The following is a 22,090-nucleotide window of genomic DNA, read 5'->3' as shown; positions in this document are numbered from 1 at the left end:
AATTTGCTGGAAATGAAACCCCACAGCTCAACAAAAGCAAGTTTGGTTTATTTGAATGGTTTCATTAAATAAGTCTACAAAGGTAACAAACTGAAGCACAAAGCGCAATCTTACAAGAAGCGCAACACCCAGAGTTAGTGCAAAATGTACAATTAACGGCTGCTGAGAAACCCCCAAGGTTTGAAATTCAGTTTTTTTTTTTAAACAGTGTACATTGTTAAATAATGTAAGGAAAACATTTATAATTCAAATATTTTTTTAATGTGGAAAAAGATACTCAAAGTGTACTATTAACACAAAAATAATTTAAACAGTTCAGTAGCACTAGTTCATTCCTCTAGGCTTCAGTTATTTCATCCACAGGAGGGAAAAATAAATCAACAGTAAATAAAACCAGTTCTTACTTTTGTGTGCAAGTGAAGAGATCTCAAAGTTATTAAACCAAAATAACAAAACTGTAATGTACTGCATTTGGCTTCCTCTATCCTCTGGTAAAAGGTATTGTTTTAGGTGGTCTGTTTTTCATTTACTTGGCACCTTCTTTGTTTTATCTGTGTAACTCCCCAAGAATTGTAAGCAGAGAATAAATAAGTAGAGAAATATGAAGTAGGGTTTGGAACCCCTCCCCTTTTAATTTCCACCTTTCTACAATGTTCAGCTTTCATTTGCATAGTTGGGACCTAGGTTAGTATAAAGAAAACAGGGCCCAACAAGGAATGACAGGATAGGATAGCCAACCACGGTCTTCCTAATGTGGTAATTCCTGGGATGTGCCATCGAGGTGGGTAAGAAGTTGGAAATTTGTCAATATCCCAACTCGAGTCAAGAGAAGAAGCACCCACAAAATTAAGATTCCTGGCTTCTTTCCTGATCTTCAGCGATACCAGAGACCTCAAACTTAGCCAATTAGGAGAGTATTTCCTGAAAGCTCTTGAAAATAATAGAACCGCCCATTACAAATAGGCATAGTACTAAATAATACTGGTTGGTTGCAGTTATTAAGGGGATTATTTGTTTACATGAAAATGTGAAAATATCAGTTGCAATTTAAAAAATAAGGTGGCACGACAGAATACGATCCTGCAACCATCTGGACATCTTATAGGATGGGTAGGTTCACTTTCTACAAAATATATCCCCAAGCTGAAAAATGCATGATACATGTCCAACAAGAGGAAAGCAATCAGATTTTTCATAGAGCAACTTTCTCCATCTGTGACTTCTTACTATCACATTTCCTTCTTAATAATTAAACCCCCACCCCCTTCCTTTAATACTCAGCCATTTCTTCTAGGTCTCATCTGGTTTAAGCCCAACTCAAATAAATAAAGCTTATGACAACCATTGACCAGGCATCTCATATCTTTAAATCAAGTTTGTTCTCTTGTTTAGTCTTCCTTTTTCATTCACTTATCATACACAACCCATAATCTTTTTAATTGCCCAATTTTGTTCCATACCCTTCCTCACTGTTCCTGAAACAGAACTTTCTGCTTTCAACCACTGGTGTCAACTTAACTTCTCACTCTGCTCATATTACACCTGCTCTAGACAAAACTGTTGTATGACTTAAAAAGAAATACTCTTTCAATTTCCCTTTGGCATAATCCACTGCTGGGGTCACCATGGACCACATGCCCTTTGCTGTTCTGGGTTCTCATGAGAAGTTGATGCTAATGGCAGAAGCAATAGAAGTCCAAGGCACTAAAATATCCAGCAAGCAATACTGGGAGAACAGAAGTATTCAAGTACAGTAATTTATACAATTTTACATTCACATTTATTTATCTAATACAATGGAAATACAAAGGAAAAAGTTAAAGTGTCTCAATAAGTAAAGGACAGAGCTAGCTTTTTTTTTCCCCAACTTTTTAAACCTTTCATATTTTACTCTTAAAACTACTGTTGTCCAACAACATTTATATATCACAGTGTTTCCACATCAAAACTGATGGCAAAGTTACATGTCCGCAGGGAACTTAATTATTTTTCCCTAATTGCTAATGCTGCAGTCAAAGCTGCTAATATTGTCTGCTTAAAGCACTAATGACCTATCATAAGAAAGGGTTGAAACCTCAGTTCCTTGGTGTTTTTCACTGGGTTCTAAAGAGCAAAAAATAGAATAAAAGAAAAAGAAAAAAAGAAAAAGTGGGTGGGGGTGTATACAGGGTAGGAGAGCGCCCAATGATGTATTTTCTGTGGTTTAGATTCTCAAAAGAGTAAGGTATTTGGGGGAAGGGGTGGTAAGGGGAAGTACCAAAATGTAAGAGCTCTATCCACTTGGATATGCAGATGGGGTGTGTTTTTTTAACTCGAGCTCTCCATTAGCTTTCTAATAAAATTATCTTAACTAGCCCTCATTTTTGGGTATTGATAAACATAAAAGCATAGTTCAAAGCTGCCCTATCACAAGAAAGCTGTTATTTCCTTTTTGTTCCACTCCAATAAATGGCAAAGGGAGGGAATTTCTCCATTTTGAGGGCTCTAGCGGTATTAAAAACATTCCTTTCTGGCAAGAAATAACCAGTTAAATGCAGCACTAGTAGTTAGTATATAGGCTACTTTCCCATCCCCCCTCCCACCCACCCCTCAGCATTCCATCTTCTGCCCCCAAATCTATTTGGTTAATGTCTCTAGGTCTGACTAAGTGGTCCGCAGGTTGGAACCTGGGGGGTTGCTGATGGATTTTTGCAAATTGCTGATGTTGAAATTCTGTAAGGAGGCAGTTCCCACAGGTTGGAACTGCCCAAGTGGCTGTGGTGCTGGGCCACCGGTCCCACTCCACTGAGCGCCAAAGGGGGGAGCTGGAAAACCGTACTGCTGTGGGGGGCACATAGACTTGGTGAAGTGACCTAGAGAGGTAGCTGATGCTGCAGAGATGGGGGCAGAGCCACCCAGGTTTGAGGTCATGGAGATGCACAGCTGACCAGGTGCAGAGAACTTCCTTGCCATTCCAGGGCCCTGTAAATAAAACAACCTCATGTAAATGATGGGGTTATTAACCTGTTCATGTGAAATGGGTGGTATTTTAAATTTCTTTTTAAATCATAATTTCTAAATCAGAATTAGGATTTCTTACAGGGTATAGCTAAATAATACCTAGAATAAAATGTCATAATTATAGATTTTTAAAATTTATGTTTGTGTATATATGTGTGTATATATATGTATGCATCTACCCCTCTTTCCCCAATTTTTGACCCACACCTGGTGATGCTGAGGGCTTATTCCTGGCTTTGCACTCAGGAATTACTCCTGGCAGTGCTCAGGGGACCATATGGGAAGCTGGGTACTGAATCCAGGTTGGCCACCTGCAATGCAAAAGCCTTACCTGCTGTACTGTTGTTCCAATCCAAATCTTTATATTTACCAAATATTATGTGGTATGTGTGTGCATGCAAATCAGAATATTGAAGGAAAAGAGCTGACCTACTGGGAGCTCTTTTTTCATTTTCATTCTCCTACTGGGCGCTCTTTTCATTCCCCAGAGATTTGGGGAATGAAAACTAAAAGGGTATACCTGGGTGATGTGTATCTTCTTTTTCTAAAATACTTGGGGCCAGGGAGGATAGTACACTAGGGTAAGGTGCTTGCCTGGCACATGAGTGCCAATCTTGGCAACACAAATGGTCCTCCCAAGCATTGCCAGGAATGATCCCTAAAGCATAGAGTCAGGAATAAGCCCTGAACACTCCTGCATGTGGTTCCAAAACAAAAAAAAAGAAAAATGAGGAGCTACTAAAGAAGATCATGGCATGAAATATTAAGCACTAACCTAGGTAATATTGTTTGACTCAAATGTGTGCTCTGACAGACTTGGAACACAAGGAAAGAATTACCTCATAATTCATGTGCCCTTTACTTCCTCTCCTGCCTGAAAGATTCATGGCATCTCGGGCCCAGTTGTCCACCAACTTGTGCAGGTCATCTGTGAATGTGCCCTTCCTGCTGGATGTCATGGCAGGTGGCTGAGCTTGGGCAGCTTGGCTGTTCACTGGCCCCCCGACAGTGTTTGTGCTGCTGGTCCCTAGAGTAGGAAGCAAAAGAATACAACCATTAAGAGGAGCCTGAACTATAATTTTAGGAAAAAAAAAAAACTTCACAATATGATGACAAGCAAGCCACAAAATGGGAAGAGAATATACTGGGAAGCCATGCAAGAAAGGAAGTTCCCAAGGTACTGTTTTTGGGGCAAAACAGGGTAATCAAACAGGTTCTCTTCAGGGAGCTGCTGCAGATGAGGCAAAACTCAGGATGATGATAGGTACAAAGGGCAAAATCTCTCAGCCCGTTCACAGCATTGTAGAGTAGTGAAACTTGCTGCTAGTACTGCATTCCCATCATCATGTTGATGTGGGAGGTGTAGTATGGGCAATGAAGCTAGTTGCCTTAGAATATTGCAGAATGTAGGGCAAAAGAAGATTTCTTGCACATTAAAGCAAGGTTAAAGAAAGAGTTAAAGGAATGCAAAGGTAAGTGCTTGGCCTGGGAAAAGATAGGGTCCCTAAACCATGAAGATACGGACAGTCTTTAGCCATTCTTTAATAGAAAGTAATAAGCAATAGCAGGCTCTGTAAAAAGAAACTTTGTACCCATCCCTTAACATGAATTTGTTCACATAAACTTAGGAGGAATTCGGCTTTTAGCCTCCCCTAGTTTATGAGTAAAGAACCAAAATTACTCATGAGGAGAGGTGAACTTTTTTGTTTTTGTTTGGGGGCCATGCCTGGAAGTGCTCTGGGGACCATGAGCTGCCGGGGATTGAACCCGGGGCTCTTGTATGCCAGGCATGTGCTCTAGCCCACTGAGCTGTCACCCTGGGCCCTAAGTAAGGCTCTCTATGCTGTACTCGAACGTTCCAACTCCAGGAAGACCAGTTTCTGAAGGTGACTTCGATTTCAATTGGTTCAAGGTTTTTCACCGATTCCCTTGCCCCCATCCCAGAAGAGCAAGCACTCCCATGTGGAAGCAACAGGAACATTCAGGTGAGGGAGGGTGCAAAGGAGAGGAGCAGCTTTGAGATTATGATGAAGAAATTCTATTTCTATGGTTTGAAAAGAAAGGAGTCTGTGTCCTGCCTGATTTCGGCTCTGCTGGAGGGCACACTGAAGATTATTCGAGGAGGCAAGATTTAGGGAAGAGGGAAAAAAGAGTCATGGTCTTGTTTTATATCCCTTATACCCCACTTCCTTACACAGGATCTCATATTTGCTGCAGAATAAATAAAAGCTATTAAAATAAGTTGTGAGCCACTAATACTTAAGCTATTTAAGTAATGCTGAGGGCTAAGGATGCATACATATTCCTGCTTTCAAGATCAAGCAGCACTGCAGCACAGCAGCACACCTGAAGCAACTCTGCCATTTAAAAGTCCTTTACGTATATATATATACATATATATATATTTATTTTTTTAAATAGCCCTTCATAATCCACTGGTTTCAAGTTTATATTCTACCACCCAAGGAACGGCATACATAATCAAGTTTGCTCTAGAGTAACAGCTAATCTGGACGTGAAGCTGCAGAGTGAAGAAGGTTACATGCTTGCGGCCACCTAAGCAAGACTTTGATCTGCAGTGTGTGTATCAGCCCACTTCTTGGTGCCTGAGAGCCACAGGGGGGTTTCTATTGCACATACAGTGTAAAGGACATACAGTGTAAAGGGAAGGATAAATTCACTATAATATAGGAAATCTAAGGGGGAAATATAAAAGCACAGGAAACAGCCCTCCTCAATTAGCAAGAGAGACGGTGTGGAATAGGAAGCACAGGCAATGAGGATGGGTAGTCATGATGATGGAATCCAGATAGCAAGCATGTCGCATGCACGAGGACTATCATCAAATTATTTGAATTACCGCATGATAAGCTTGACAAAGTTTCAAAAAAAAAAAAAAACCACACCAAAAAAAAAAAACCCAAAAAACAAACCAACTGAAAAACCAAAAATCATCACAAGTGAGCAGAGCTGTCAAAAGCCAAATACAAGCAGCTCAATAGAGTTGAGCATTTTTTACTCCCAAAGCTCATGCTGGGAGTGATGCCTCTCTAGTCTCATGCTAGCTGCCTCTGTTACTGTAGGCCCTTTATAACCAGGTTCCATTTCTCATTTTGATAAATATTAGCAATACTGGATTGTGAAAGTGCAGGTTTATGCTGTAAGGGAGAGGCAACCATAGCTTAAACCTTATTCTTTTTGCTGAAAACAGGTTTTCCACTAAAGAGGGAAAAACCACATGCTTTTCAGAAATGAACTCCTGGAAAAGTAGATTTGCTGATAAAGATTAGGAATAGCTAATGCATTCAGTTCATTATAGAAGTAAAGAGAATTTCTGATATAGATTATTTCTGAGAATGCTGCTTGTCTTACAGAGGATATACTACCTTTGAACCTTATTCAATTACCCTGAAAAGCTCTAAAAAGGAGCCATTTAACCATAGAAAATTCATTAAAAGATTTTTTTGTCAATACATTTCCCTCATACCCCACACCACCAGGTTCTAGTAACAACCTATATGAGGCACAACTTACCGCCCAGTAGCCCCAATGTAGTTTTCTTGTTGGCCCTGTAGGTGGCCTGCTGAGTTGCTGAACCAACCTTAAAGTGAAGTCACTAATCTAAGAAGCCAAACTCTACAAAATAGTGTCATCTCACCAATCTTGCAAACCTTTCTCCCTGTCATGTGAAAGTATGGACTTTTCTCTTTTTAGGGGGTGGGGGTAAGGGGGTGCGGAGAATGCTGACAAAGGGCCCAAATTCATAAAGCAGTGTTTGGAGACCTTGAGGCCATTCCTGGTGACACGGTGTTGCTTGGGCCCAGTGGTGCTGACAATCACCAGGTTTATACCCAGTGATGCTTTAAGGGGTCATGCAGTGATGAAGACAGAACTTGGGGCCTCATATATGAGAGGCACATGTGAGTTATCACCTCAGCCCCAAGGGTATGAACTTTTACATGTTTTGATAACTGATTTTTCAGTTGATACAACCACTAGTGGCTGGCACATATTTGCTGACTAAAGAACTCTCTCCCAAAGGAGCCAGGTAGCTCTGATCTCTATATTCACATGTACTATCAACTTCTGTTACAGAGCTACGCTCACAGGGGAGTAACACTGAGAACACGAATTATGAGGTTATTTCTTAAACTAGAAGGAGAGCCAGTGGTCAGCAATTAAGCACATTAAAGGAAGTATTAGAAAAGGGTGCAAAACCAGACAGATGGAGTTGGGAATAGGGAGTTAGCTTTAGGTTTCAAAGAATTAATGAATAACAGGCTTTGCAATCAAGGATCAAAAGTAACAGAAAGAAAAGATAATTACTACAGAGCTGGTTGCAAGGACAGACTTTTTTCACCATCTTCCCTGAAGCACAAAGAGAGAGCAATGTGTTAAAGATAAAGAAACATCAGTGTAAAATATTTAGAATCTCTTAAACAGCACACAAAGGCCCAGCAAGAGAAAGCAGGAGGGGAGACAGTCTGGGAGCCCTTCTCACAGATTTCTATGGGGAGAAATCTAACTGACTCTAACTTGCTGACAGAAGTGGGTTTCTACACCAATCATATTATAGAGTTATTCTCTGCATAAGGGGGGAGGAACTCCAGTCTCTCAGGTTTTCTGTAATTTTGAATACCCAAAATACTCTCATTGACCCTGTCCCACTTTCTGTTTCTCCTGCTGGGTTGTTAAAAAGCACTCAATCAAATGCATTAGCAGTTCTATCACAGTATGAGAGATAGGACCACTACTATTGCTTTAAATTAACTTGATTTGGCTATTATATTTTCACATCCTAGACATACATTCTATCCCATCCCCCTTTAGAAAAATCTTTAGAAGTATGTGGAAAACAAAGCAACTTGAACATAAATAAAGCATTAAGCCAAGCCGTGCTTCCAAACTATAATCTATCTTGAGAGCACAGAATAATCCAACACCTCTCGCCTCATTCCTCTAAGCACCTCTTTTCCTTCCTTATTTACTTTAATCTGCCTCTTTGACAGGGTATCACATTCTTAATCAAAAACAAATGAAAAAGAGTTATTATTTCTAACTACTTTCATTGGAACAATAGCGTAAAACCATCTATCTTGAAGAGTATGGTGACTTACTAATAGGTGAACTAATCTGAAGCGGCACCTGTCACATTCTATTTCACAAGGAGTTTTGCTCTCTATTCCCACAGAAATCCTGGGCTTCTTATCACTGGCCTGGCATCTCATACTTTCCTTCAAAACTACTATTTCAAAGTTTCCTATTATGAGTATTCCCTTATCTTTCTAGTTGGGCAAATAAATTATATAAGTGCCAAGGTGCTAATGTGCTAAGTCTAGTCTAATCTAACCAGGAAAGTTGTTGATCTGACTGCTCAAAACTCAAAATCCACCACCACACTGGGTAATGCCTTTCATATTCTTGATTGTTAAATAGCCCTGAACTAATGATAAATGATGAGGCTCAAGGACCTCTAAACCATATTCAGAAATATGATGGCCTTAGCACATGCATTTAAAAAAAAAAACAAACACTTTAATAACCACATCAGAAGTTTGAGGCCTTAGCAAGAAAGTTTTTATCCAAATTCTATTCCTATTAAAAATTTTTATTTCAACATACATTTACTGACCACTTAATGTGCCAGATACAAGGTGGAAATGATATGTGCTTCTCAAGTACCTATTTTTGTGTACATAATTTTATATGACTTCTTAAAAACCTAGAAAATTAGCATAATTGTTTCACATACAGCAAAGATGATCTAGAGAGAATGGGTAACTTGCTATTGTACAATTTCTTTTTGGGGGAGCGTGTGTGGATAGCTTGGACCACACTCCGTAGTCAGTGCTCAGGAGCTATTCCTGGCTTGCTGCTTGGGAAGATCAACCTTGGCAGTGCTAAAGGGATCACACGCAATGTGGGGATAAAACCTGGGTCTCCTGCACGCAAAGCATGCATTTTAGCATACTGCCATACTTAAACTTCCACCAAAATGCTTTTATTAAAAGAGGAAAGTTGGGTGTATCAGTTATGTTTAAAAGACCATTTTATTTTCCTACCTACACTAAAATCCTTTGAAGCACAAAATTTATGGAGTTAAGAGGGTAGTGGTATTCCAATGATTAATTTGTAGTATCTTTTCAATTAATGGTTAGACTACACTGAAAAGACTAAGATTTAAACTTACTCTTGAAAAAGAACAGAAACATAACTTATAACTTTTACTCGCTGCCAGGATCTACATGCATCAGTGGTCAAGATGCTTTCTGTCACATGGACTTTAGATTTCATTATTTTTAATGACTCAGTAATCTACATATCTTTGATAATAACCATTTCTATTCTGACAGATCTACAACAAGCAATTCTATCAAAAAGTTATTCTGAAGCTTCTAAAAATCCATTATTTCTACATCCTTAATTATAATTATCAGAGTCCCAAACTTCTGAGGGTAACAACAGTTCAGCCATGCCACTGAGTAGATGATAAACAAATAGACAAATGAAAATGGACTGCATGAGTATCAGATCCAAGCAGAAGAAAACAAGGACGAGGAAGGAGTAAAGGTGTTACACACAAAGAGCCAAGCAGGGCGTACTCAGAAATCGGGTCCTCCTGCCACCAGGTTTGAATGTCACCTGCTCAGATGCACAGTTAAACTTCGCACAGCCTGTGAGAGGGGAAAAACAGGGAAGAACAGAGAGAGAAGACAGAACACAACTACAAGATGTTAGAAACTTGAGGCTGAAGTGGTGAAATGCACTAAGATGGCACACGGAAGAGTAAGCTTCTAGGGAAAGGTCAGCTGTGTCACACAAGAAATATTAGGCCTCACTTCCCTCCATCTACAAAATTTTGAAACCCTTCTCAATGGGACTAATACTATCTGCTCCTATTAGACAAGAACACTTATCTTGTGAAGAGACAATGTAACTTCTCTGATACTTTAACTTCTAGGATATTGTGGCAAAAGCACCTAAACTAGTTATCTGTTATTTGTTTTCATTTTGATTTACACAGATTACTGTCACTCTTGCTCTAATGTTACTAGAAGCTCTTCCCTCTATACTAATGTTGGCTAAACAAATGCACTAAATTTAGGAAACTGCTAAAACTCCTGTGAATTTGGTCCAAAAATCTGTTCAGTACTGAAAATCTAAGATCCAAATTGAGTCATTAAGTTCTAATATATGTCACAGATATAACCTCGTAATTTCTTGATAACTGTAATTTTATCCGATGGAAGAAATGAGCCCACCAAATCTAATCACTGCTGAGGATCCGCAAGTGTACAATATACAGATTGTGTATGCTAGCTGCTCTCCCACGCCACCTCAAATAAGAGACTATTTTTGTCACAGTTATGGAAACACTTCCCATTTCCGGAAGATATTGGTTGCTTTCATTTCTTACCTTGGCCTGGAGCAGAAAGGCTTGGTACTGAAATGGCACCATCACTTGTGAAGGCTGAGAAGAGGTTGTCACTGGAGGGAGATGGCTTAAGGGGCTGTAACAGCTGATTCTGCCCAGTCTCTGGGATATTCCCAGGAGCATGGAGGGTCTGCTGGGGATGTAGGACGGAAGTTGCACTCTGGCCAGACAGGTTACCTGTCAAAAAATTAAAGTGTAATGAGAATATAAATTGAAATATGCACGGTTTTCCCCACTGTAGTTGGACATAGAGCCATAACGGCAGTGCGCACAGTGGCTCATCCACTATGGGCTGCTATCAGCCAAACACCAGGTGACCTGGGACTTGGCACAGGTGTTCGACCTGGCACAGACCCTCCTCAATAGGGTCCTGCTCTGCCAGCTGCTCAACAACCTCTGGGCGCACTTCATCAATCTCAAGGAGATCAACCTGAGGCCGCAGATATCCCAGGTGCTGCCCAGAGACGCAGGCAGGTGTGTGTTTGTCAGTGTGCAGATTGTTACAACATGCCAGTCGACCAAAAGCTTACATTTGGTAGACTGGAAACACCTGTAAAGGTGATTAGAGGCCGCCTCAAAAGCCTCTGTCCCTCTCAGAGAGTCTGGCAAGCTACCCATGGTGTACTCGATATGCCAAAAACAGTAACAATGATGGTCCTCATTCCCCTGACCCTAAAAGAGCCCCCAATATGCCATTGGGCCACACTAGCACGCGACAGGGATGAATGAAGACATTATTGGCACCTGCTCAAGCAAATCGATGAACAACGGGATGACAGTGATACAGTAATACTTATTAAGTACTATTCTTATTTCTTTATTTGTACTATTGTATGAAGCAGCTAAGAGCTATAGATTTTAGAGCTATACCTGGTGGAAGATCAAGTCTTCACTAACAGGAAGGGAAATGAGTACTGACAAGGCAATCAACAGGTAATAGGCTAGAACAAACTATTCCAAAAGGACATTTCTGTGTATGTGGTGCTGGGTATTGAGCCCAGGGCATCGTACTTCCAAGGTAAGTTCTCTCACTGAGATACATCCCTGGCTTCTCAAATTCTTAACTTTTTGTTTCTGTTTTGGGGTTACACTTAGCAGTGCCTAGGGGTTACTACTGGCTCTTCACTCAGAAAATTACTCCTGGTGATGCTTGTGGGGCCTTATGGGATGCTGGGAATTAAACTCAGGTCAGCAGCATGCAAGGCAGGAATGCTACCCGCTGTACTATTTCTCCTGCCCAAGATTTCTAACTCTAAATAACCTGAATGATTCACAAGATTAAGCTGAGTAAGAAAGTTAAAGATGCAGTAACTTGGTATTGTTATTATTGTTTTCGGGCCACACCACACTGTTTTGGCAGTGCACAGGGGTTATGTCTGGCTGTCCTGGGGGATCATATGGGATGCCAGGGTTGGCCGTGGCAAGGCAAGTACCTCTCTGCTATACTATTTCTTTAGCCCCAAAGATACAGTAAATTTTATTACCCAAGTTCTAAGAGTACTTCATTTTATAATTCCTTGATTACATTAAAGAAAACCCATAATAAATTAACTGAGATGAATCATGATACAAATAGATGTTAGGAGAGCAGTCTATCTCGTTTATTAAAAAACCTATTTTTGAAAAATAAACGATAGGAAAAAAGTGTGAACATAGTCTCCCATATCACAAATTATGGAGCCAAGTTTCCCACAATTGTGGAAACCAGGAGGTCAGCAAATAGGAGTACTGGAAGAACCAGCTCCATGTATGGAGGAACACGCACCTGGTGGGGATGAGAGCCTGGGGCACCACGCAAAAGTGCTTAGGAGGACATGAAGTACTAGGGATCAAACCCTGGGCCTCACACATGCACAGCATGTGTACTAATTCATAAAATTTGAAAAAAAAAAAAAGATTTAGGAGCTAAAAAGACAGTTCAGTGGATAGGCTGGTCTAGGTTCAATCAAAAGTATCCATATAGTCCTCCGAGCCCCGCACGGAGTAATTCCTAAGTGCAGAATAAGGATGTGGCCCCCAAACAAAATATGATGTAACTGACTACAGAGTAACGGTAACGGTAGGTGATGCTGAAATCACTAGTCAACTGACTTAAAATGGAGCAACTTCTCTGTTCCCTAATACCTAGAACTGCAGTCTACTGAAAAATGTCAAAACAAGAATTTAACTCACAAAAAGAGTTTAGGCTTCTAAAGCCTAAAAGTTTCTAAAAGCTTCCCGAGAGAGCCAGAGAGGTAGTACAGTGGATATACTTTTTTTTTTTCTTTTTGGGTCACACCCAGCGATGCACAGGGGTCACTCCTGGCTCATGCACTCAGGAATCACCCCTGGCGGTGCTCAGGGGACCATACAGGACGCTGGGATTTGAACCCGGGTCGGCCGCGTGCAAGGCAAACGCCCTACCCGCTGTGCTATCACTCCAGCCCCCCTGGATATACTTTCTTGCACGTAGCTAATCTGTGACCCAAAACCCAAATCCAACCAATCAAAGCAATATAACTTTCAAAGAATGCAGAGCAGCTATAAAAATTGCAGCTGTTCTCCAACAAATTTACACTGAACTCGGAAAGTAAATATTAAATATAAACTTATTTCAGCTTTCTCCATTTTTAAACTAATTACTTGTTAATAATATCATGATTTTGCCAGAGCAAAAACTATCACTATTAAAAGATAACCCATAATTCATTATAAAAGACTGACTTAGTATTTCTTATTTTTGTTTTGCTTTTTGAGTCACACCCGATGATGCACAGGGGCCACTCCTGGCTCTGCACTCAGGAATTACCCCTGGCGGTGCTCAGGGGACCATATGGGATGCTGGGAATCAAATCCGGGCTGGCCACGTGCAAGGCAAAAGCCCTACCCACTGTGCTATCGCTCCAGCCCCTGACTTTGTATTTCTTTGATTAAAACCACTAATAAGTTATTTCAAAATAAATGATATTAAAAACTTTAATCAAGAAAAATCTTCAAGCACCCAAATATCTACGTGAAATGAACATTTATACCAGCTGTGCTTATGACCAATTCATCCATTAAATCCATTAAAAGGAAGAAGTTACCTGCATGAGAAAAAAAGTCCCTCCCCTTTTTTTGGTGTGTGGGAGCACAGTTAGCTGTACTCAGGGATTACTCCTGGCTATGCACTAAGGAATTAGTCCAGGCATTGCTTGGGGACCATACGGGGTGCCAGAGATGGAACCCATGTCTACCGCATCCAAGGCAATGCCCTACCCAGTGTGGCTCCCTAAAATGCTTTTTTTATACTATTGAAAAATGCAAAATGCTTTTCTTCCACCTGTTCAAGAGTTTGGTAAAATGTTAATTATCTGAGTTATCAGGCACAGTTCAATGTTTACTCCTTATGAACAACTACAAATAAAAACTCTGAGTACATAGTAGATTATAATAGAGTATATCAGTGGATTCACACAGTTTACTTTAACAGACTAAGTAAGAAGTACTATAAAATTGGTGAAGGGGAAGGGAAGTCAAAGAAAAAAAAAAAAAGAGTACCAGTATTAGGAAAGTCGAACTCTTAAAATTTAACAAAAATAACAAAGTTCAATAAATTATAAAGCTAAAGGCAGAAACCAAAGTCAAGACATTCATGGCTGACCTAGTCCAGGTTTTTTTTACCTGAAAGCTGGGGACTTTTATTCCCCAAGGAACTGCTACGACTAGATTTGCTGCCTTTGCTTTTAGTTGGTCGCCTTCTTCTCCCTGAAAGTGGGGCAGCTGGGGGAATAATGACAGCAGGTGGAACCTTGCCCAGTTTGGTATACAAAGATTCAATTTCATGTTTCTGGCGACTCTGCAGGTCTTGAATCTCTTTAAGATGTCTATAAAGATAAACAAACATTATTTAAAAATATGTTCATGTTTGTTCAGAAAAGAATAACAAATTCTTTAACCTTCATGCAAGATGTATCTACTTAAAATCTTTTCTCTAACTATATTTGTTTAATTTCTAAAACCTTGAGATTGTTAATTATCAACTCATCTTATTAGCCTGTATTATGCAACTCAAATTCCAACAAGTTCCTAGTCAACAAGAAGTGACTGATGAACTGTTAGAAGAAAACCATTTCCTAACTTTTGTTAGGTTATGTGATTTGCTCCTCTGTCAAACATGACTAATAAAAACTAATAACATAATCTTATATCTTAGTGCCTTTACTAAAACCATATGGTAGACTAGTAAATAGTTAAGATTAGTAATAATTAAAAAGTGCTATTTGGGGAGGACTTGGCAGTGCGTGGTTTGGGCCAGACTTGATTGTTCTCAGGGCTTACTCTTTGACTCAGGGCCCAACAGACCATATGGAGTGCTAGGGATTAAACCTGGATCAGTCACAGGCAAGGCAAGTACCCCACACATCGTACTATCTCTCAGTCCCCAGAAATACTATTAACATAATAATAATGTAACAACTAATACTGAAGTTTATATAATTAGAAATGTACTAAATAAGTTATCTATGTCAAAATGCTATGCACTCAAAAAAATTTTTTTTAATTTTTGGGTCACACCCGGCAATGCACAGGGGTCATTCCTGGCTCTGCACTCAGGAATTACTCCTGGCGGTGCTCAGGGAACCATATGGGATGCTGGGAATCAAATCAGGATCAGCCGTGTGCAAGGCAAATGCCCTACCAGCTATGCTATCACTCCAGCCCCATGCACTCAACTCTTAAAAGGTCAAAAATCGGGGCTGGAGTGATAGCATAGCGGGTAGGGCGTTTGCCTTGCATGCGGCCAACCCGGGTTCAAATCCCAGCATCCCATATGGTCCCCTGAGCACCGCCAGGAGTAATTCCTAAGTGCAGAGCCAGGAGTAACCCCTGTGCATCGCCAGGTGTGACCCAAAAACCAAAAAAAAAAAAAAAAGGTCAAAAATCAGTAAGAACTGTATTCTCATAACCAACTTTTGCATCTCACGCCCACTATTCTTAGTTGTAGGGGCCACACCTGATAATGATGAGGGTGGGGTCCATGTGGTACTGGGTATCAAACCCTAAGCCTCAAAGCACATGCAGAGCATGTGTACATCACTTATTTCATATTTCTGGCACTCACCCTAGAAGAAATAAAACTTAAGCCTATCACAGTGACAAGAATACTGATCTAGGTGCCAGGAACTACAACTTATTAACTGCCATTAATCTTACAAAGGAAGACACATACTTACTTTTCTCTTAGTTGTCGCAGTTCTAATTTTAAGTCTTCATCTTCGATGTCTGACTCATTGTCACTACTCATGTAAGAGGAATTGAATGAATTACTAAGGCTTTGACTTAGGTTCTGGATAGGCAGGCTCTTTGAGAGTACTTGAGGAGGCGAGTGTGGACTACCTGAACCATCATCCACATCTCTACTTAGGAAAGCTGTTTCTAGGTCAGAAGATGGTCCGTTCAGATGGGCAGGATCTGAGAGTTCCGACTTTTCTTTCTTTGGTATCACAGCAGGAAGGGCAGTTTGTTCCAAATCCACAGACGGAGGAGATGTCACTGGTACCTCTTTCTTTGCCTCACCAATCTGATCTTCAGTTCTTGATATAGAGAAACGACCTACCTTGTTTGCTGTAGTTGTCACCTGAAATCGTCCAACCTTGGTGGGTTGTCCAGTTTCTGTCTTTGTTTCTGAGGCAGGGATTTTGTGGGCACTATCTGGCATATCTGAAGCAACGTGGATGGTTAACCCATTAGGCTCTGGTTTTACCAGGGTACTCTCTGGACTACTACTTGATAGCACTGAGGACTCAGAAGTGCTGGATTCAAAGTGAACAGACTTTGTATCTTCTGGCTTACTTTTACCCCCTTTCTGTGTGTCATCCATTGTGACTGAAACCTGAAGGAAAGAAATCAAAGTGGGGCTAAGTTTGCAACATTAAAAGTTTAGCATTAACCATAAAAATGTTGAAATATCAGTGTTTAGACTGATTTGTCTGCATACATATCCTCCATCTTTTAACTGTACAAATATATTGAAAACCATAATTAAGAACTTATCTTCATTGAGCTGCAGAATTTGGAGTGGCTGGTTAAGCTTACCAAGTAAGTTAATTTCATTACACACAGGACTCAGATTCATGTCACAGTAAAAATGATTAGCTCATGGAATCTTTAAGATTGTTTATGATTACAAAAAGAGCCTCTAATGCGGCACCGTTGGGGAGGACAAATAAAGAGAGGCTGCTAAAATCTCAGGGATAGGATGAATGGAGACATTAGTGGGTCTGCTTGAGCAAATCAAGGATCAACAGGATGATAGTGATAGTGGTGATTACAAAAAAACACTGATTAAACTTAATAAATGCTAACTATCAAAATATATTAAAATAAGAATCAACCTAACAACTAGAAGCAACATGAAGGCCGTTGATGGAGAGTATTAGGCAGTGGTAAAGGTGCAGTAGCTTTGTATATCACTGCCGTAAATGTTAATACTAGTATAACCATTAGGGCTGGAGTGATAGCACAGTGGGTAGGGCGTTTGCCTGGCACGCAGCTGACCTGGGTTCGATTCCTCTACTCCTCTCGGAGAGCCTGGCAAGCTACTAAGAGTATTCCGCCTGCACGGCAGAGCCTGGCAAGCTACCCGTGGCGTATTCGATGACAAAAACAGTAACAGCAAGTCTCACTATGGAGACGTTACTGGTGCCCACTCGAGCAAACTGATGAACAATGGGATGACAGTGCTACAGTGCAGTATAACCATCTTACCTATTTTAAAAAACCACCTAAATGGTACTAAGGAGGGGTTAAGATCCTCATTCATATATTATTAATAAAAATGCAGTCCAGCAACAAGAAAAATAAAGGAGCGACTTCCAAATTTTGACATGATGTATGAAGGAACAGAAACCATTCACTTATTAGGAAAATGAAATGGTGTGTTTCACTTGATAGTGACTCAGTATTTTCAGAAGTTAATTCTAAGAAAATTACCCTAAATATTCAAAAACACAGGTACAGAAAAAGATGCTCACTTTCATTTTATTATACTGAAAATACCAGAAACAAGTAACAATGAAAATGAAGTTAAATCAACTGCTGACAAGAAAAGAAACAAGGCATTCACTGGAGAAGCAGGATCAGTTATAGAGAGACATGTGTACAGAGGAAAAGGAAGAGGAAGAAAGTACTTCCAAGAAATAATCTTACAGAATGGTGGTGATGCTGGTGGTAAAAAGAGGATGGGGGTGGTAAAAAGAGGATGGGTTGATGGTATGAAACTGCTATTTTAAATATTCTATATTTTCTTTAATTAGACTCTAATTAGGGGGGAAATGACAATGCTTTAAAAGTGCTTTTTTAAAAAATATATCCCTGGATTAGCAATTATGTCCAAAAGGCAGGTAATAATTTTTACGTATACACACATTCTGTCCAAAAAAATGAAACCTGAGGAGAAAAACTCTCTTACCTGAAATCGCCCCGTCTGAAAAACACCAGTTCCTGAACTGGTTGAAAGGACAGAACCTTCTGAGACTTGAGAAACTGAAAGAAATACACGGAGAAACACAACTTAAACTAGCATCTCTTTTTAGTTAGCTTCCTTTCCCTTTGGCCCAATACAGCAGAGAAGAAACAATATAAGACATGAGGAAAATCAGAGGTAAGGGAAATTTTCTCATCTTTTTTCCCTTTTAGTCTCTGACCTAGAAGTTACTGTCTGTTCTCTTGCTAGATAACAAGTATGAAAAGAGTATATTACTTGTGAGGAACTGAAAATCTGAAATTTATCAATTCTCTACTCTTCTGTGTGTGTGTGTGTGTGCGCGCGCGCACGTGTGTGTACAGCACAGCACTGTTTAAAATAATAAAATGATGCCTATAAATATAACTAACATTAAAAACACTGTAAGATAGTATTTAAGAACCAAAAACACCAAACTAAGATAATATGCATTAAGAACGTTATTGATTCTTTAGTTCACAGATAAGATTTTTAATGAAGAGACAGATATGTGTGTGTGTGTGTGTGTGTGTGTGTGTGTGTGTGTGTGTGTGTGTGTGTGTGTGTGTGTGTGTAATTTATACATAGGGGTTAGCCTGGGTGGCCTCCAGGACTATGTTTAGTAGTGATGGGGTTGGGGAAGAGGGCATATGGTGTCAAGGATCAAACTCACACCCTTGTAAATGTTGTTATGTGCTCGACCATTTGAGTTATCCTCCTGGTCCTTTAATCAAGGACATGAAAGATGATTTGAAAGTGATAATAGCGGGGCTGGAGCAATGACACCGCGGGTCGGGCATTTGCCTTGCATGCGGCCGACCCGGGTTCGATTCCCAGCATCCCATATGGTCCCCTGAGCACCGCCAGGAGTAATTCCTGAGTGCAGAGCCAGGAGTAACTCCTGTGCATCGCCAGGTGTGACCCAAAAAGAAAAAAGAAAAAAAAAAAAACTGAGTCAGGGATATTTTAGCAAAATAAACCAGAACAGTACAGGTATCGAAATCACTGATAAGCTTTCAGTTGCTGTATTTCCTTCTTTCTGGGGATAATCATTTGTTCTAATGATCGTCTAAGTACTTCTTTCTAGAAATACTTTTTTTTTTTTTTTTTGCTTTTTGGGTCATACCCGGCAATGCATAGGGGTTACTCCTGGCTCTGCACTCAGGAATCACTCCTGGCAGTGCTCCGGGGATCTTATGGGATGCTGGGAATCAAACCCAGGTTGGCCGTGTGCAAGGCAAACGCCCTATCTGCTGTGCTATTGCTCCAGCCCCTAGAAATACTCTTAAGTATCAGCATTTTCTTTTATATAAGAAGTGAGTAACTGATTTTGATATTTCAATTAAAGTTTTATCTTATTTTATAAAAACTTAACATCTCCCTCCCTGATAATTGGTGTTTCTAACAGAGGCAGACTGGGGGTGGGAGGCAAGCAAGGTGGGGCTAGGGGTGTGGGTGTGGAGTGGGTGGGGCTGGGGTGTGGTAATACTGGTGGAAGGAAGTAGAAACTGTTGAAGGGATTGGAGTTGAAACACTGCATGCCTACAAAACCAATCATGAATAACTTTGTAATTTCATGGTGATTAAATAAATTTTAAAAAACGAAGGACACAAAATCAATACACATTTAAAAAGTGTTCTTTAAAGTGGTCTCAAACATACCTATACTCTCAAGTATGTTTCTCTGAAATAGGAATCTCTATAATTAGTTAAGCCTGGCAAGCTCCCCGTGGTGTATTCGATATGCCAAATACAGTAACAATAACAGGTCTCATTTCCCTGACCCTGAAAAGAGCCTCCAATCCTTGGGAAAAACGAATAAGGAGAGGCTGCTAAAATCTCATGTTACTGGTGCCTGCTCGAGTAAATTGATGAACAACGGGATGATAGTGATGATACAGTGATAATGAGTGATAATCAGTGATACAGTGATTATCAGCTAAAGGAAATACTGGAAACAGCAATATAGAGAAGAGTGCTTACCGTCCTTCTGAGGCTGGCCTCCTGTTTCTATAACTGCTGTTGGCGCCACCACCGGCACAGGCTGCAAAACAAGATGTTTAGCTTTAGTCACTCTCAAATATATCCCACCTCACTGGAGGCCTCATATGTGACCTGGGTACTCTCTAAGCTACTGAGCCACCTTCAGCCCTATCTTAGTAGAGATCCCTAACAATAGCAGAGTTGTTCGAACTGGCCAGTGCTTGGAGTAGGAACTGGGGTTTGATCTTATGACCTTACAAACCTCAGTCAATGTATTAAGCCACAGAGTCAACTTCTGGGCTCTTTTAGAGATTCACAACAGGAGAACTATTTTCATCACCTTAGTGCATGTAGCACCACTGGGATTTGAACTTCTGCTTGGCAAGTAAATACTTTTTCAGCCACTGAGACATCTTATGGGGCTCCTACTTTAAAATTTTTGTATTGATATTGCTCCCCTGATCTTTATAAAACAAGGAAAAGAAAAAGCCAAAAAGACATGAAATACTAATATCCAAAGCAATTTGTTTTTCCTTTTAAATATATGTGCTGGGAATCAAATTCAGGGCCTCACACATAAACTATCACCAAGTCATATAACCAACTAAGAAAGATGACTTATCAGAAAGAAAATTGAGTCTTAACCCTTTTGTATCACTTTCTTAACTATTCTCAGAATATTTAGAGGTTTTTCACCCCTCAGAGTTGAATTTTAATCAGAACACATTCTGTCACATGCCTAAGTGAGTTACCTAAAACTTTATGGAGTACTGAGGAGCCAGAATAATAGTACAGCGAGCAGGATGCTTGCTTTGCAAGCAGCTGACACAGGTACAATCCCTGGTAACCTGTATGGTCCTGAGCCCACCAGGAGTGATTCCCAAACATGAAGCCAGAAGCCCTAAGAATGGCTAGATGCTGCACAAAAACAAAACACAACTGTATTGGTGGAGGGATAGGGTTGTGGGGTGGTGGAACTAGACGTGGGAACGTTGTATGCCTGAACTGAAACCAATTATAAATAACTTTGTAAAACAGTGTCTAAATAAAAACAAAACAAAACAAAAACCCTCTTAAAGTAGTACCTACTCTAAAGCATAAATACAAAATTCACAGGATTAATCTGCAGTATAATACTAACCAGAGGAAAGTTAAGAAATTACCAGAGGAAAGATAAGAAATTATCTTTCAAATAAAATACTTTACACTACTGTACTGATCAAGATTAACAGCCAGGATCCCCGAGACACACAAGCGAAACTTGAAACCCAGCGGCTTTTGGTAGAAATGCATCTGGATTTTGCATTAGGTTATTAGCGATGGGCCAATCCAGCTGGGATTGGCCCTCCGCCTATTCCCCCTGGCGGCTCAGTGGCCGCCATCTTCCAGAGGCCATTAGACAGTCAGGTATGTGCTAGCAGAGATGAGACACTCGGGGTTCTTACTGGATGGGGGTGGAGTCGGCCCTTTTCCTCCCCCGCCCCAACGAGACCGGAGTCCATGCCCACAGACAGTCCCTCTGGCTACTGATCAAGCTGCTTAACAGTCATGATCCCAGAAACACACAAGCAAAACTTGGGACCCAGAGGCTTTTGGCAGAAATCCATCCAAATTTAATTATTAAAATTTCAGAATTCCAAAATCTGACATCATATGCTATTCATAATCAGCAACAGAAAACAAATTGTCTAATGTTGCCTTTTCGGCAGGTCTGAGTGTTGGGGGAAAATCCCAAATAATAATGGCGGGTCTGGTGTCAAAATATTGAATATAATCAAAGTAGAGAGAGTGTAATGTAGAAATCATCTGCCACACAGGTAGGGGGAGGGTGTGGGATGGGGGTTACACTGGAGTTTTTGATGGTGGAAAATGTGGACTGGTGAAGGGGACCAGTGTTTCATCATTATATGACTGAGGCTTAAACCCGAAAGCTTTGTAACTGTTCTCATGGTGATTCAATAAATAAATTTTAAACCTTTACATTGCTAAATTTCTGGGTCCCTGTTAAACTTTCATTAATCATTAGTCTACCTCACTTCCATTGGCTGGAACAAAGACTTTAAATGGGTATTATGGCATCAATAATGGCCCAGGTTGCCATTTCTTTGTTTCTGTTTCTTTGGAGGGTCACATCCCATTGATGACTCTGAATTGGTGCTCAGAGACAATTCTCCACACTGTACTTGGAGGGCACTCCAGGCAGTATT

General features: G+C 40.3%; 1 protein-coding gene across 23 annotated transcripts in view; it reads right to left on the bottom strand.

The window, feature by feature from the left end:
* Positions 1–27: 27 nt before the first annotated feature.
* Positions 28–22,090, bottom strand: part of WNK1 (WNK lysine deficient protein kinase 1) — a 139,280-nt gene continuing 117,217 nt past the window's right edge. For 8 of the 23 annotated variants that reach the window (XM_055143859.1, XM_055143872.1, XM_055143860.1 and 5 more), the window contains 10 exons: positions 19,884–19,944; positions 17,868–17,941; positions 15,631–16,289; positions 14,078–14,280; positions 10,418–10,612; positions 9,582–9,674; positions 7,327–7,368; positions 5,079–5,105; positions 3,840–4,027; positions 28–2,961 (listed from right to left, as the gene is read on the bottom strand). In XM_055143859.1, coding sequence (XP_054999834.1) covers positions 2,644–2,961; positions 3,840–4,027; positions 5,079–5,105; positions 7,327–7,368; positions 9,582–9,674; positions 10,418–10,612; positions 14,078–14,280; positions 15,631–16,289; positions 17,868–17,941; positions 19,884–19,944 — 1,860 coding nt within the window. In that variant the 3' untranslated portion in view covers positions 28–2,643. The remainder of the gene's footprint in view (positions 2,962–3,839; positions 4,028–5,078; positions 5,106–7,326; positions 7,369–9,581; positions 9,675–10,417; positions 10,613–14,077; positions 14,281–15,630; positions 16,290–17,867; positions 17,942–19,883; positions 19,945–22,090) is intronic. The other 15 variants (XM_055143869.1, XM_055143874.1, XM_055143880.1 and 12 more) reach the window with 8 other exon arrangements.

The sequence above is a fragment of the Sorex araneus genome, chromosome 6 (genome assembly GCF_027595985.1).
Source record: "Sorex araneus isolate mSorAra2 chromosome 6, mSorAra2.pri, whole genome shotgun sequence".
NCBI lineage: Eukaryota > Metazoa > Chordata > Mammalia > Eulipotyphla > Soricidae > Sorex > Sorex araneus.
The sequence above is the reverse complement of the archived record's forward strand: the minus strand, read 5'-3'. Positions and strand labels throughout refer to the sequence as shown.